Below are 15,812 nucleotides of genomic sequence, written 5' to 3'. Positions count from 1 at the left end.
CTCACTGCAAAATATCACCAACAAAAGATAAAGAATAGCCTCATATTTGTGCTTTACATGCACACCACAATTAAAGCAGATCAGGAAGTTTAAAAATATCTGTAGGGTTTTGCGGATGTAATGCAATTATCTACTCGGCTTGATAGTCCACTGGAATTGGATGACCACTTTTAGTTTGCGAGTAGCCTGAGCAGCTAGCTGGGCACATTATTGTGTTTGTGCATGTTGCCACGGGAAGGAATCCAAACATTGAGTAGGAGTCATGTGAAGAATATAGCAATTTTGTTATTAAAGGACAAGTTCACCTTCATAGACATGTGGGTTGAGTGGATGCAGCAATATTAGTAGAACACATCGTTCAGAGTTTTAGGAAAATCGGGCAGTCCGTTCAAAAGTTATGAATTTTTGAAGTTTTTGTGCAGTCACCGCTGGATGAGAAGACTACTGCAGTGTATGATGTCACATGCGTACAACAATATAAGGAAAATATAAAGAGAATTTCACAAAATTTCATCTTTTGAAAAAAAGTACACATTCCCTTGACTCGTTACTGACATATGTTATGGGTAATATTAATCCCATTGCCTTTAGAAAGAGGCAAGTCAAGTGCTCTTTTATTATGCAAAAAAAAAAAGTGAAAATATGTTGAATTTTCTTTACATTTTCTTTATACTGTTGTACTCATATGACATCACGAGCCTTAGTAGTCTCCTTATCCAGCGGTTCTAACTCAAAAATTTTAAAAATTCATAACTTTTGCATCGATTGTCCAATTTTCCTCAAACTTTCACTAATTTGTTCTACTAATATTGCTGCATTCTCTCAATCCTTATGTTTATGAAGGTGAACTTGTCCTTTAATATCATTATTTTTCTTTTTGTATGAAAGCATTCTCATGAACAAAACAATTCAGCAAACCCACATGCAGAGTTCAGAGCATTCGTATGACAGTCTTCACATTTTTTTTTTCTTGGTGATATTTCAGAAAGTATCTGTAACAGTTGCCCTTGCCACGTTAGAGCTAGATGTTGCAATTCTCATAGAGATATGATGTTTCACGGGGAGCATAAATGGCCCTAGAAATACAAACTTGATGCAGTGCGATGAGGACGGGTTAGCGAGAATGTAGCAGATCGGCAAAAATCAACAGGATGTTTATGGTGGCCTAACCAAGTGTTTCTCGGCTTGAAGGCTCTAAGTTCCAAGAAGAACAGTAGAAAGCATCAGTCAAAATGGTGCAAAAAATGAGGCTTTGATAAAATATGAAATGCAATATAAGTCTTGTGTGCCATGATAACCAGTATATTATTAAGTAGGTTCTCAGGTTAATAGCATGACATGAATGATTTAGGATGGCACTGATTCCAAGTGACTGTAAAACTCTTTCAAACTGGCAGGAAGCTTGTTAGTAAACATGTTTAGAACATGTTTCATGCTATGAAGTATTATTTGATTTTTTTTTTTTTAATCTGACAGTCTGAAAAAGGAAATTTTAAGCAGGCTCCTCCCTGAACACCTCTCACAAAATCACAAGTGGGCTCTCATGCTCCAGAGGTGTTTTTAACTCACCCTTTGCAAGGTTTTTGGTGGGTATTTGCAGTCTGAGAGATTTATCATCTAGTCTAAAGCACTGGTTCAGGAGACGGAGCTAAACTTGGCTTTGCATTCGCCGCTGCCACGATATTGTTCACTCTTGGAGGAAAGAGTATCAATTGTTGCATATACAATTGGCAGATCATGGTGTTGTATGATCTGTCGTACGCAAGAAGTTAAGGCTCTCTTACAACCAGTCGTGCGTGCTACTACGAGTGTTTTGCGTGCCGAAAATGAGCCAAGTAGTGAGATGCACGCAAGTGGAAAGTACTTTTTTTGGTGGTCGCAAACACAACGCATAGCACGCAGCCTGAAAACTGGCCGGCCAGTTTTTCGCTACGACCTGGCTGCGACAAATAGCACGTGTGGGGCACGCTCGGAGTACGCAAGGCAAAAGTACTGAGTAAGTTCGATAGGCGTGCGTGTAACGCAGGCAAAACATGCAACAATTCTCCCATGAAGGCGTACTTAACCATGCAAGAGCAAAGCGACCGAGCCCGAGCTCGGTCGCTTCGCTCACCCTGGGAGGGGGACGTGTCACCCTCCTAGGGTGAGAACTTTTTGCATTTTGATGTTGTAAATGGCGCAATTTGATGCATGTTTTTACGTGTTTTATGGACTTGAAACGGCCCCACTTCTTTAAGGTAGCAGGATATTTTGATGTGGATTATTATTGAACAACTTGCCTATAAAGTGGTAGCATTTGAATAAACATCTTGTATTTTATTATTACAATGAATTTCATGAACGCTGTCTGTTATAAAGCAATCAAACAGAAAAGGCATGCACACGAGGGTGTACATGTGATCTTATCTGATTCTACATTTTCAGACCTGCATGAAATTCAGCGATCTGGTGCAAACTTTTGATGCAATACTTGGATTTTTTTCTCCCCCCCCCCAAAAAAAAAAAAGAATAAATAAATAATTGAAATAATTATGGCTTTTTTCAGGGAAGTGTTAAAAGCAAAATCACGGCATTTAGCTCTTATTCCAAATGTGCATCACCTGTGTGTATACAAAGTCTAATGAGGTAGAGGTGGAAGGTGTGGGAGGGGGATGCCCCCTCCCACTCGATGGAGCTTTTGAGTTTTTGAAATTGAAAGCGATCCCGTACAAGGGAGCTTTTGCCTTTTTAAAGTTGAAATTGAGATATCTCATATACAAATATTTGATGGAATATTTGGGAAAGTATCAAAAGAAAAAATGAAACCGAGAGAGGAAAGGGTTGATTAAAAGGGGATATTCTCCTTGTACATGACGGAACTTTTGATTTTTTAGAGTGAATGATGGAGAGACTCAGTGCACCCTTTTATATCATTTTGATTATCCGTGCGTTCTTCCAATTTGATGCACGATTGTCTTGCTTAACGCTTCCGTGCTCCTTACGTTTCTCTTACTTCGTAAGTACGATTTCTGGAAACATACGCTTCACTTGCAATTCACGTACAATTATCCCACTCATTGTGTGCGACAGAAGTAGAGATCTTACGTGCTCCTTTCTTCTTCCTACTTCCAAAAAGGCGTACAGACCACTTGCGGGCCTCACTTTTTGAGCAAGACACACCCACTCATTAAGTACATACTACATACTTCCCCTCCGATTTAATTTTCACCCTGCGACAACTCCACGCCTGACAGGAACTCCGAGTCCGCACAATCTCTAGACACGCACGACGGGTTGTAAGAGAGGCTTTAGCAGACGATGAGGAGACTAGTTTCGATGCGCGAATACTCGGTATAAACTGTAGACATGTTTTTTCCGACGAGTTCTGTGCAAGTGTGAAAGCCCCTCTGTGTTACCATGGGCCACACTCGCAACTGAAATCTGCCCTGTTTGACTGGCCACCTGTTCGTATTTAAACCATAATCAGAATTTATGACACTCTTTCTCCTCATGTATTGGCCAAATGAAGAGAATATATCAGAGAGTCAAGAGTAGAATGGAATGTCCCACCGTTATAAAAATACAACTTGTCCCTGGAGTAAGTGCATGTGATAGCTGAAAATCCAACCTGCCTGTAATCGCTGGAAAAAGAAAATTACAAAAACCCCAGCGTTTTTTATGGTAATAATGATAGAAATAACAGGGAAAAAATGGTGATGAAGGACAGTGAGTGGCTCAGGTATTCTCTCTCGTTTCATGAATAGTTCCCCCCCCCCCCCATCACTCTGCCATCACTCCAAAGGGATGACAGAAGTCCTACTAGGCAACCAGATGGAACATACCATTTTAGTGTTCTTTGGGGTCAAGGTGATATTCAAGACATAAAAGTCGGTGTAATCATTTGAAAGGCAAGAAGGAGAAACACTGGGAGGACAGAGAGAAGAGGAAAAAAGCAAAAAAAGAACAAAACAAAGGAGAGCGATGTTATTTATTCAGATGATCGTTACTAGTGGATGGTAGAAAATGAAAGAAAAATAGTGCCCTGGGGAAACGTATTCTCTGGGATCATTTCCTGAACAAGTGACCTGGGATTGTGCTGGAGGATGAAGGAGAACTCTTGTACAACAATCTACTTGTTGAATGGCGTGTTTTCTAGTAACACTAAAACAGAGAATATGTATAGAAAAAAAAAACATATGGTCACTGGGCGACAAGACCTCGTATCTACAAAATATCAAATGTTCAGGAGAGCAAAAACAAAACAAACAAAAAACAAGGCAGCCAAAGCACTGCATCAAATGGGAGAGCATTTCCTCTGACATGCCATGGTGGCTTCATTTTTGGAGTAAGGCAGCTATAGGATTTGGACAGGACATCACTTAACTGATTATCTGGCCGTTTAAATCCAAAAAAGTCATTTTCACCAAAAATTTGAGATACAAGGTCTTGGGGGAAAGGGTGCCAGACTATCAGGGACAGCTTGTGTCAGAAAAGAAAAATGTGATACCCTGTACTTGAGTAATGTGCGGTATTGAACCCAGCCTGTACAATGCATTTTATGTCATATTTTTGTTTGTGGTGAGGCATGAAGGGAGCAGCAGTAAAGAGGAATAAATCGTCATTGGGCCTACAAGGCTTTGCTCTTAATGACTTAAGAAATGTGTCATTTCTCCTTGTGCACTAATGATGAGCCACGCTTAAAGGCACAGTTTGATCATTGGTTTTTATTGTGTGTTTCTTTTTTTCAAGTTTGAAAAATCTGAGCTGTGTGGTCCAGTGTGCTACTGGAGTCTCTGATAATTTGGTGATTTTTAAGCAATGAAAATAATTAGGGAAGAAAATAATGTTTCAAAAGATTGAAGGCCTGTGAGTGGTCAGATTACACCATTCTAAGTATTTCACAAAGATAGAGTCATGTAATAGAAAAAGGTCATTTGGGTATAATGGTATTTAAGCGTGATAGTAGGCCTACATATTTGTTCGAAGATCTCTTGTTAGCGACAACACAATTCTCAAGACCTTTGTCTGCTGGAGTGGGTTTTTTATGCATTTGAAAATTCACAGCAGGGTAAGCACCATCGTTAAACATTCAAAAATAAGTCCATCATCAGACAGAGCCAAATAAAACCTTTCCAGTGGTACCTCACATGTAAGTAGCAGGGAATACTCTTGAAGGTATTTGATGAAAGTATCCCACATTTTCTTATCATTTTTGTAATCTTTTTAGCAGCTTTAATTGCAAATATCTCAAATCAACAAGAATGGAGTAAATTCTCAGTCAGCAATGTTTTGGTAATTTCTCAATTTAGCCTCTACCATGTGTAGCGCTGTCATTAAAGGAGACCTAATGATTATCAGACTTTTGAATTTTAGCAATTACAGATTGGTTTTGATAGGTACAGAGTTTCAGAATTTATAGTGATTTGGATGAGGAAAAAGATTTTCTTTTGATATTTATTCCAAATTACAATAAACAAGGATGATGACATGGTAGCTTCATCTTAACAATGCATGAGTGGGAGAGCTCAAGGAAGCAGAACTAAAGAAGAAAGCATGCATAAATTCTGCACAATCAGTATTGTAATGGAGTTACATCGCTACATTTCCAAAACATGTTATGTGAGCCTCTTATGTCATCGATCATCCTTGTTCAGCGTAATTTGTTTTGCGTTTTGCAGAGTATTGGTTTATCTGCTAATGACCACAATTAACAACACAAATCAAAACACAGATCTGTTGATTTATGAACTAGATGATGTGAAATTATAAAAATAGTCTGGGCTTCCCCTTTGATCCTGCATTAGAGCATGTTACACATTATGGTATCCTCTCATTCAAGATCACATGCTGAAAATGAAACCATATGAACACCCTTGCGCACACGTGGTGGGGGGGAATCCGGCTTTGTTTCATATGGACACGCTCGTTCGTAATTCACCCGTGATGCTCTAATGTCTTTTCTGCGGAAAAGATAGCCCGAGGACTGAAAGCAAGACTAGTGTTGAGGAGGCAATGATGGACATTTAGTAGTTTCAGTGCACCAGGCTGATGACTGTGATGTCAGAATGTGGTTAGTCTTCAGGCGACATCCATCACATAATGTGACAATATTTGTGATGTCATAACTCGTTTAATCCTCACGCGACATCCATTACAGATATCCATCATTTGGTGCAATGATGTAAACTTTATTCTCTACATGTACCAGCTGATGTGATTGTATCTAATTTGCAGTGTAGTTGGATTCCTTAGGACTTTTTTCATATTGCAGTGTCTTTTCCTTCAACATATCAGTTTGGTTAAAACCTTTTTTTTTTTAATATAATGATGTAGGGATAGGAGATTATTAACCCTTTTGAGTTTTTTTTTTTCTGTGATTTTTTTTTCTTTTTTTTTTGGTAAGAAAACCCTGTGATCAATGGTGAAGGATACACAGTTGACTTTGGCTACATTCAATTTCTCAGAAGCAAAGCAAAGCAAAGCAAACTAATGTATACCATACCATACCATGCCAGATTGGGAGTATGCAAGTGCTCTGGAGAAAGCATACATCATGAGCTTTTTTCTGGACTCAAGTCAGAGAGGTTACACATTTTTGTAGCAACAGGATCATGCACTTGGCACGCCTGCGCTACATTCAGGTGTCTCAAACAATGAGAATCAACTCTTTGTATTATGACGTAGTTCGTGTTACACACATTCTTCTCACCCATGCCAACTTTCTACCTGGTTTGAGATGGTACAATTTTGGAGCACATCGGGAAATGGTGCACATCATATCTGTCTTGGTATGATATGGTACGGTACACTCTGGGAGCATTCCCCGGCCTTAGTACAACATGATTATTATCTCACCATGGCCAGGTACTCCTCTCTTGGCAGTTTGGTTGAGGGGGATATCATGGGGAGAACATCTTGTCCTGGGATGAATGCACAAATCAGGACTCTATCCCCTGATCTCCTTGTGTAGCAGTACACAGCCACCAATGACTTGATGACTGTTAGTACGTGAGCTTCATTTTCTTTTGTCTAAAATCTGTCTTTTTCTGTTCATCCGTTCAGCTCTCTCAGGATAGGAAGCCTGCCATCGGTGCCGACACGCGCCCCTTCGTCTCCAACCTCCTCCAACGGGCCATACGGTCCGCCAGGGCGCAGCCGGTCACCAGCGAGGAGCGGCTGATGAACGACGTGCGGGCGAGCCGCGAGCTGGGCGACGCCTGCGACAAACAGGTGAAGAGCGCCATCAAGCAGCGGCTACGCCATGATCCGGACTACGACGCCCAGAAGTTCCCCAACACGGAGAAGTACTTCCAGAAACAATGAGTGTGCCCTGGCCATGCAACATGGGAGTACTTTGAACATATAAACAGATATTATCTGTGACCTCATTGAGCCAGTATGTAGCTTGAGGTGTAAAATATTTACAATGGGACAAAAAATCATAAGATGTATTTACTAAGTTATTAATCTTTGGACACTTGAAATCACCTGTTGTGTGGCTGCATAGCCATAGCTATCCCTGTTGACTGGAGTCTACCAAGCTACATGTACGTTACCACTACAGTAATTACCCCCGGATTTTAAATGTTTTATTTGAAAGCAAGAAAAGAAAATGAGAGTTACCTCGGGATATTGGATGTTCTTGTGATCACTTTCATCAGTTTTTTCCTCGTTACCGAGACTCCTGTATGGAAGATACACCTCTCCGTCACACCAAGACACAAACAAGCGCAAACGCAAGCAAGCAAATGGTCTCAAAATTGGCCCAAAGCGGAGAAACTTGACCATGGCCAAAACGGTCAACATGAAATAACCATTTTGATGGTCTAAAAGGCAAAGGACACCAACGAGGTGCAATGCTTAGTGGTTGTTGTTAAGAATGGCAGTCAAGAGTGAGTGTCCAGTAAAGAGAGTTGAGTCACAATATTGGCGTCACACCTGTTCAATAATTCTCCATGGGGACACATGATAAAAAACAACAACATGAAATTGAAAAATTCTGTCAAATGTATGAAGGATTCAATATGTCTGTCATGTGTGATATAGATCTTTCTGTGTAAAGCAATTTGTTTCATTTCCATTCTACAATTCGCTCAATGACTTTTAACTCAAACTGCACTCAAAGGTCTGAAAAAAAAGACAGTGGCTTCACCCCTCCAAAATTTCCTGTGTTTTCTGAATGTATCTGTCAGTATACATGTAGTTTGGTTTAATGTTATGGGGCTTGGGCTTTTTTACTTTATCTACATTAGTGAGGCCTGTAGTTGCTCGATGAGTGAAAAACCCCTTCAGTTTCACACTTGCACTCTGGTGGGAAACAGACTCACAAGAATGCACATTTGCAATCCATTATCACCTGCATACTCCGATTGGGTTCTGAATTATGTTGAATAAAGAAGCTTAACAAACAAACAAACAAACATAAATAAACGGTAGCCTGCTGGTTGAGGAAGTATGGTGGGAAATGAAAAATATGCTTCTGTTGCTATGTGGTACACTACAGTATACTAATGACACACAGGTCTGAGCGCGTCAGTCGGAATTGTGTGCATAAGGTAACTATGGAATGCTTACATATGGAAAGGTTGTCTCTTTTAATACACACAGAACACGCGCGCGCGCACCCTGTGTTATAACCTATGGAGACGCACAAGCAAAACCCGACTTACTGTCATTAATGGAAAAATATCATAAAGTAAGTAATGTCCGTGGACTTGTGGCTAGCGGTTTTCTAGTCTTAGGACATTTGTCTGTAGAATACTAAAATTAGAAGATAAATGGACTTCTAATAACGTCGGACTGGCTGCTCAAAAACAGCTTTGTGAGTTCACTTCAGAATAACTGCCCCATAGGATTGTACACACTTCCTAAAGTATTCGCCGTGTGATGCAGTGATACCTCCCTATTTGAAAGGCTGTATCTCCGCAACCGAATGGCACATGAAGCTGTGGCTTCTACCATATTACGCGCCAAAAAAATCTCTATCATATATGTCAAACTCATTGTGATTGGATTGTAGGTCTTGTCGGAATTGGCAAAAAACTGAGAAGGTTCCGTCCTCAATCCAATCACAATCAGCGACACAGAGAAGCTCATTATCATATGAAGCATGATGTCATTGTTTATTCGTGGCTGCATTTGGACGAGTTATGATTTCATATACCGTGAGTTATAACGTAAATTGGATATGTATTTCTCATTTCTAAGTTTCCTGAAGTCAGCGGTGAACCCTTATATTAACTGACCACCTACTGTACCAGTTATGACTTTATATGTTGCTGAGAAGATATAGAAAACGGGAATTTTCTTCTTCGATGATGTTCGATGATCATATCTTTCTCGGCAAGCACATATACGCAGAGTGCACCATTGTGTAGTGGGGGTGAACGTTCCCAGGTAACCGCGAGTGGAGCATGAAGCGCAGTGCAGTGCCGGTGGAACTTGCAGTGGTCAACATTCCAACATGATTGTGAATCTACACTATACATCAGCTTTCAGTTTCTATTTGTGCATCTTTTAGAGTGTACTTGGGTTTTGCTATTAATTTACTGAAGTTGCTGCATAATATTATGACCAGAAAGCGACTGTCAGCAATATATGATTGATACCTCAGTGAGTGTGTGCGTATATGTGTGTGTGTGTGTGAGTGTGTGGTCAGTTAAAAAGCAGATAATGTAAACAATTTCATGAAAAGCATGTAATTCATGTTGTCAATGTAGGTTTAACCCATATAATGCTATGTTTATGGCTGCCCCTATGTTGTTTCTGCAGCATTTTACCCATATTCGACAATGGACCAGTCCGTATCACTGCTGTGTGCACGACGTGTGTGGCAGACCGTGTAGGCTCATGAATAATTCAAAGCGTGCACCTTGACGTTCTGTGTGTGCGGGCAGCGTGCACGCTCAGCTGTAGAATGATTTTAGTAGACTTTTGGCCAAAAACCTTTCCATATGCCCACGAGGTGAAGCCCAGTGGGTTTAGGATAAATACCATAGTTACCGCATGCACACTATATTCCGCCTGACACACGAAAAGACATGTGCGTCATCTGTTTTATAGAATGTGTAATTTTCTTGCCAAAACCCAATTTTTCTATCGTGTTACCCGATGACAAATTTACTGGATGCATTTCCTTTTGGCTTGCCATAGACGAGAGCCCGAAAACCATGCATCAGTTTTTACTGGACACTTAGTTTTTCTTCAGAACCATGCATCCAGTAAAAACTGATGCATGATTGTTGTAGCCAATAGGCGTCTCGTACTGAGTGCAGGAACGCTTGCTTAGTGCGCGAACCTTTGTTACAAGTGCGCGTACTCTTGCTACAAGTGCGTGATAACATGTTTACCGCTGTGACTCCGCGTGCGGCCAGTACAAATCAACACATAGCCCTGGACCAATGAGATCACAGGATTCTCGCTACCCATTCTATAACATTTTATTTCGTTTCCATACTCCTCAGATGAAGATACATTTGTGTAAGTACAGTACAGTTTGTTAAAGGATCTGCACAGTGATACAAATGGTCATTTCAAAGGTAGTGTTTGGTCACTCAAGGGAAAAGAAGAAATCTAGGAGTAAGATGGGAGCACGACATTAAAAGTGTGTTCCTTTCATAAGAGCAGGCCCCTCTGAATATTAACATTGCACATATTACGGAGCAACTACAGAACTGATGACTTCAGTGTACTAAACCTCAGAATCCTGAGAATATCTTAATTAAGATATACTGCATGCTGAATAATACTGGTATCTACTCATATTTCTAATCATGGGATGCAGTGAGATAAAGCTAGAGTGGTGTAACATAGAGAGTCTTTTTCTACTCTCTTTTTTTACATGTTCATCATTCTTATCCAGTTGTTTCTGGCCTCTTAGTCTCACATGAGGATCTGGACAATTGCTAATAATTGTTGAACAAGCAGGTTTGTGTTTGAGGTACATTGTAGATAGTATCCTACATTTTCCATCCCACCTGCCCATGAGCAGGTCCCAGAGAATAACATCGACATCTCAATGGTCTGGTAAAAAGAAAAAAAAAAAGGAAAAAAAAAATCATTGTTAAAATTTTATTTTTGCATTCTGAGTGATTCGTTTTCAACGCTTAAATCAGTTCACATGTTAGTTAATGCCTTAGCACACTTCACTTGTACAAAAGGGAGCAAAGAATATGGATATTATGATTTCATTTATTTCACTTTGTACCAGTTCCATGCAGCATGAAAAGCACAAACTTATCTACACCCAAAAATCTTCCATGTTTTTTTGGTACTTGAGCCTCAGCAGTCACCCTTTGAATAGCATGCATTCAAACCTGATTATGCTTGTCACATGATTAATATGCAATTGACCACTCTGCAGGGGGTTGGTCACTCCTTTATTTTGAGCCATAGAGGTATAGATACTGGATACACCATCTGTGTGTGGGTGTGATGCTTTCAGAATGTGACCTCAATTTCCAGACATAATTTGCAGATCAATGAGAGAGAGTAATATCGTGACAGAGGATCTTAAGTTCACTTGAATGCATCTATGACGGACTTAACATATTTCAAAAGTAAAAGTGCTAAATACTGAAAGTATTCTCTGAGCAAGTTTTCATCATCTTTTTTGTTTTCTTAATTCTTCAATACACAGATGTTTACCGCAAACTTTCAGATTAATTAAAGTTTCCCACGTGATGCGTTCAATTAACTACCGGTATGCACATGGCTCAGTCTTTGCACTCTTTTGTATCAAACTCTGTTGAATGAAATGGTATTGGTTGAGAGCTGGACCAACATGTTTTATGTAAATGAGCAGGGTGGGGAAAGAACAAGAAGATGAAATTGCAATGCAGAAAGGCACAACAATGTCAAATTATAGGGAAAAACTTCTATGCATTTGCCATCCATAAATGTGATGCCAATGTGTATGTCATGTGATTTAGATGCACCTGTAACTGGTAAGCAAACCTACAAGGACTGGTAAGTGAGCCTGTACTCTGTAGCTTTTTTTTTTTTCCCCCCAGCATGGATGTGTATGCAGGGGCGGATCCAGATATTCCATAAAGGGGGGAGGGGGACGTGCATGCTCCCCTCCATTTTTTTGAATTTCTTTTGTTATAACAAAAAATAAAGGGGGTGCGCCTGGCATGCCCTCCCTCCCCCCCCCCCCCCCCCCAATCCACCACTGGTATGTGTGGGACAACCTAGTGCACGTGTGGATTCTCTCCTTAAGATTTCAAATGACTATGAATATTTATCATGCTCTGATACAGTAGTAGGCTATTGATGTATGAAATGGAACCCTTTATTAAACAGCCCTCATTCTCTATGCAAAATCCATGTTGCACACGATGCAAGGGTTTTAAACAAGAAGTGAAACTGTTTTGTGCCCCACCACACCACACCCAGTCGAGCTGTTATGTGCCCAATTCACTTGATAACATGCCAGTGGATCCGGAGAGAACACTTTCGAAGCATTGTTGTTGCTTTTTTTCTGGAGGGGATTTCAGTTTCTATGTGACTGGCAAGAGAAGGATGAATACATTCAGTACTTTTCACAGTTATAATTATGATCTTTTCCATGGAGAGAGTATGCAGTTTGTTGTACATCGTTTACACCTATACACAAAGAATTCATTGGGATGGCAGAGATCATGACTTGTAGATTTAGAAAAAGGGACCTGGGCTTCATGTCTGCATAGACCTACTGGTTTACCCCAGTACACAAGATCATTATTGTACGTGTGCTTTAGAGACAGGCTCTGAAGTGGGAACTGTGCTTGAGCGCAGCTTTGAAAATGAGCAGGTCAGTATGATTGTGTTGTAATATGTTGTATTCTGGCCATTCCCTGGTGACCATGTGTTAAATGCATTCTCTTGTACGCGCGCGTCATGTATCTGTGTGAGCTCTTGAAGAACGTTATTGCGTATGATCTCTCTCGGACTATGAGAGATTTGCATTATTTTCCCCCGTAATTAAAGACTTATTTTTCAAACCAGCGATTTAATAGTTAGGACTGTATCAACAGCACAACAATTACAGCTTGGTTTCACTGCAGATGTAGGCGAAAAGAAACTCTGCCCACCAGTTCTTCGTGATCAGGCGATTGTTTGGATGCGTTGCACTGCAAGATGTCTGTAGGAAGAGCTGCGCATGTGTTGATAAAGACAACCAAACAATTTTTTGTTTTTTCTGTTTCCTTGACGCGGGCAATGACTTCGGCGTACTCAAGTGGTCCAGTGTTTATCGATTCAATATAAATTGATGAGGGTGGTGCTTGTGTGGAAAAACAAAATGCAGTACATACTTCCTGTATCAGCTTCAGATCTGGACTACATTTCATTGTAAACAGGCCTTGAAGAATTTAAAGAAGGAAATGATTGGCTTGACTCGATGTTTTGCAGCGAGCAGGAATAGCGTGAAAGAGAAAAATGATATAGAGTGTATGAAATGCATTGTTAATACGCAGCAGGTGGCATGCAGGTATGAGTAATGTTCTTTATCTAGTCACTGGCATCAGGCCGACTGTCGTTTCCGATACCAACAATCAATGTCGATATTAACTCATTACTTGAGACTTTATTCCGCTATCATTATATTTGAGATTTCTTCTCGTGAGTCTTTGCTCCAAATCTTGAAGGAAATCGAAGGAGGAGGAGCTTGATGTAATTTTCAGTGTAGTGGCATTAAGTTTGATTTGTCGATTGCTGTACACACAACCGAAGCAGATAATAACTCTATTATTCTTTCAATGCAGAATAAATTTGTTCATATTCAATTTTTGTCGGTATCAGCTTGCTGTTTTTCACGCCTGAGTTTTATTGCATGTTTACCGTTTGTATGCGTTCGAACTTTTATGTGCAATGGATAAAGTGGCTTCCATACATGTTTTTTTTTTAAAATCATTAATTTCAAGGCACAAGTTTCCCCGTCCATGTATAAGATAGTAACTGATTCATACGCACAGCAGTACAATGTGAACGCAACCAGTATACGCCAGAGTCTGAGCAAAATGTAGATTCAGCATTGATGAAGAATAATACCCTTGCATTGTTAAATACAAATGCTTCACAAATTTTCACCCTTGTCGTAAGTCATGTACAGAAAATGACTGTCAGTGTTTAGAAAAATTGTGAAACGGGCTATTCCACATTCTTCATCACAGAAATATTAAATAAGATTCAGATGCTAAATCTAGTTCAAATCTTAAATTCACGAAGAATTTATCGGAAGTGCTGTTGACTGCGTTTGGTCGTGACAATAGTTCTAGAATCTTCACTTTGTAGCATGTAGTAGTATGTTGTTCGTGTATTTGTTTGTTTGTTTGTTTGTGTTTCGATTTTCTTGGGGGTGTTTCTTTTTGTTTTGTTTTGTGTTGTGGTGTCTATTTTTGTTTATTTATTCATTCATTTATTTATTCATTTTTTCCTTTTTCTTTTTTTAAATAGGGCTCTCGAATTTTCTGGATTTTCTCGAGTACATTGTATTACGGTTTATCATATTGTCAAATTAATGCTGGCACTTGACCATAACTCACTTATGAGAAAGGGAAATGAAAATAGCGGCTGATTTTGGTTCATTTCCTTTGTCTGAGCAACGAGCGCAACATTAACCCATAGGCGTCCTTCATGACCTCTCCTGGTCCTGATGGCATTTTGATAATAGCGAAATTAAAGTCAATAAATGACTATGTTTTCCTGTTTTTCAGCCGTTCAGTTGCATAGCAGTCAATTTCTGTAAGAAATGAAGAATTACATAGATTAGTAGAGCTATACCTTTTATATCCGACACTCTAAAAATGAAGTGGTAAATCAGCATTTTAGATGTCAATCCTCCAACCTTTTGTTAAATGTTAACATTAACACCCATTGAAAAAAAAAAATAACAGTCGTGAAACTCGTGATGTTGGATTGCCATTTCAGAAAGTGTAAATCCAACATTCTGAATGTTAAAGTTCCTGTTTACCTTTGGGAGCAGTGTGTAGGTCTGTTGTATCACAAAACGGTCCTACCACATAAAATTTCCGTAATAAAACCTAAAATATAAGGAGATATTATCAGTGTTTTTTCCGATAAACCGTAATTGTAGACGGTTTAGTCTGGAAACATTTTTATTAAAGTGTTCACATTTTGTGTATTTAACATTACTTAACATCGATTATACGGATTCAAATTTTTACAGTGCTTGTTTCTATCCCCAACTCACATTTTAGAAGTATTTTAAAGCACTAATGCTGGGTTTTTGTTTCATCTTCAAAATGGCAAATTATGCCTTTAAGCTGAACATTTTACAAAATGTTGGAGGAGTGACATTTCATCTTTTTTATATAGTGGAAGCATAAGTGCACGAATGAATGAATAAAAAAAAAAGTTTATTCAAAATATGGCGGGATGCATAGATATAATACATTAGGGTATGTATACATATACGTGTACATACGTAATGGATATTGGAGAAAGAGTCAAATATGATTATGTATATATCTATGTTTTATATATATATATATATATATATATATATATATATATATATATATATGTGTGTGTGTGTGTGTGTGTGTGTGTGTGTGTGTAATCCTTAAATAGAGCGTAAGGAGGGAAATCCAGTGGCATTGAACGACAGCAATTAAGAATGCTTCATCAGCTGAATTTTGACAGAACAGGATGACAGCAACAATGCCAGGTTCGAATATTTATCAGAATTGTTCAGCGTGTTTCCTGACACGACTGGGAGATTAATGTCCCGCACTGCTCCTCATTATTCTTTCCTCATCGTCTCCTGGAAGCTGCGCTCGATCGGCAATTAGCTTACTATTTCCGTCCGTGTGAACGCTTGCAAATCAAAA

At 39.4% G+C, this 15,812-nt stretch overlaps 1 protein-coding gene across 1 annotated transcript in view; it reads left to right on the top strand.

The window, feature by feature from the left end:
• The window catches only part of LOC140240580 (large proline-rich protein BAG6-like), a 62,300-nt gene extending 54,347 nt beyond the window's left edge, over nucleotides 1–7,953 (top strand). Inside the window, exon 25 of the mRNA XM_072320340.1 lies at nucleotides 7,042–7,953. Within this exon, the coding sequence (XP_072176441.1) occupies nucleotides 7,042–7,302 (261 nt within the window). The 3' untranslated portion in view covers nucleotides 7,303–7,953. The remainder of the gene's footprint in view (nucleotides 1–7,041) is intronic.
• Nucleotides 7,954–15,812: the final 7,859 nt, after the last annotated feature.

Source organism: Diadema setosum, chromosome 17 (genome assembly GCF_964275005.1).
Source record: "Diadema setosum chromosome 17, eeDiaSeto1, whole genome shotgun sequence".
NCBI classification, from domain to species: Eukaryota; Metazoa; Echinodermata; class Echinoidea; order Diadematoida; family Diadematidae; genus Diadema; species Diadema setosum.
Note: the sequence above shows the minus strand (reverse complement) of the source record. Positions and strands in the feature narration are given on the sequence as shown.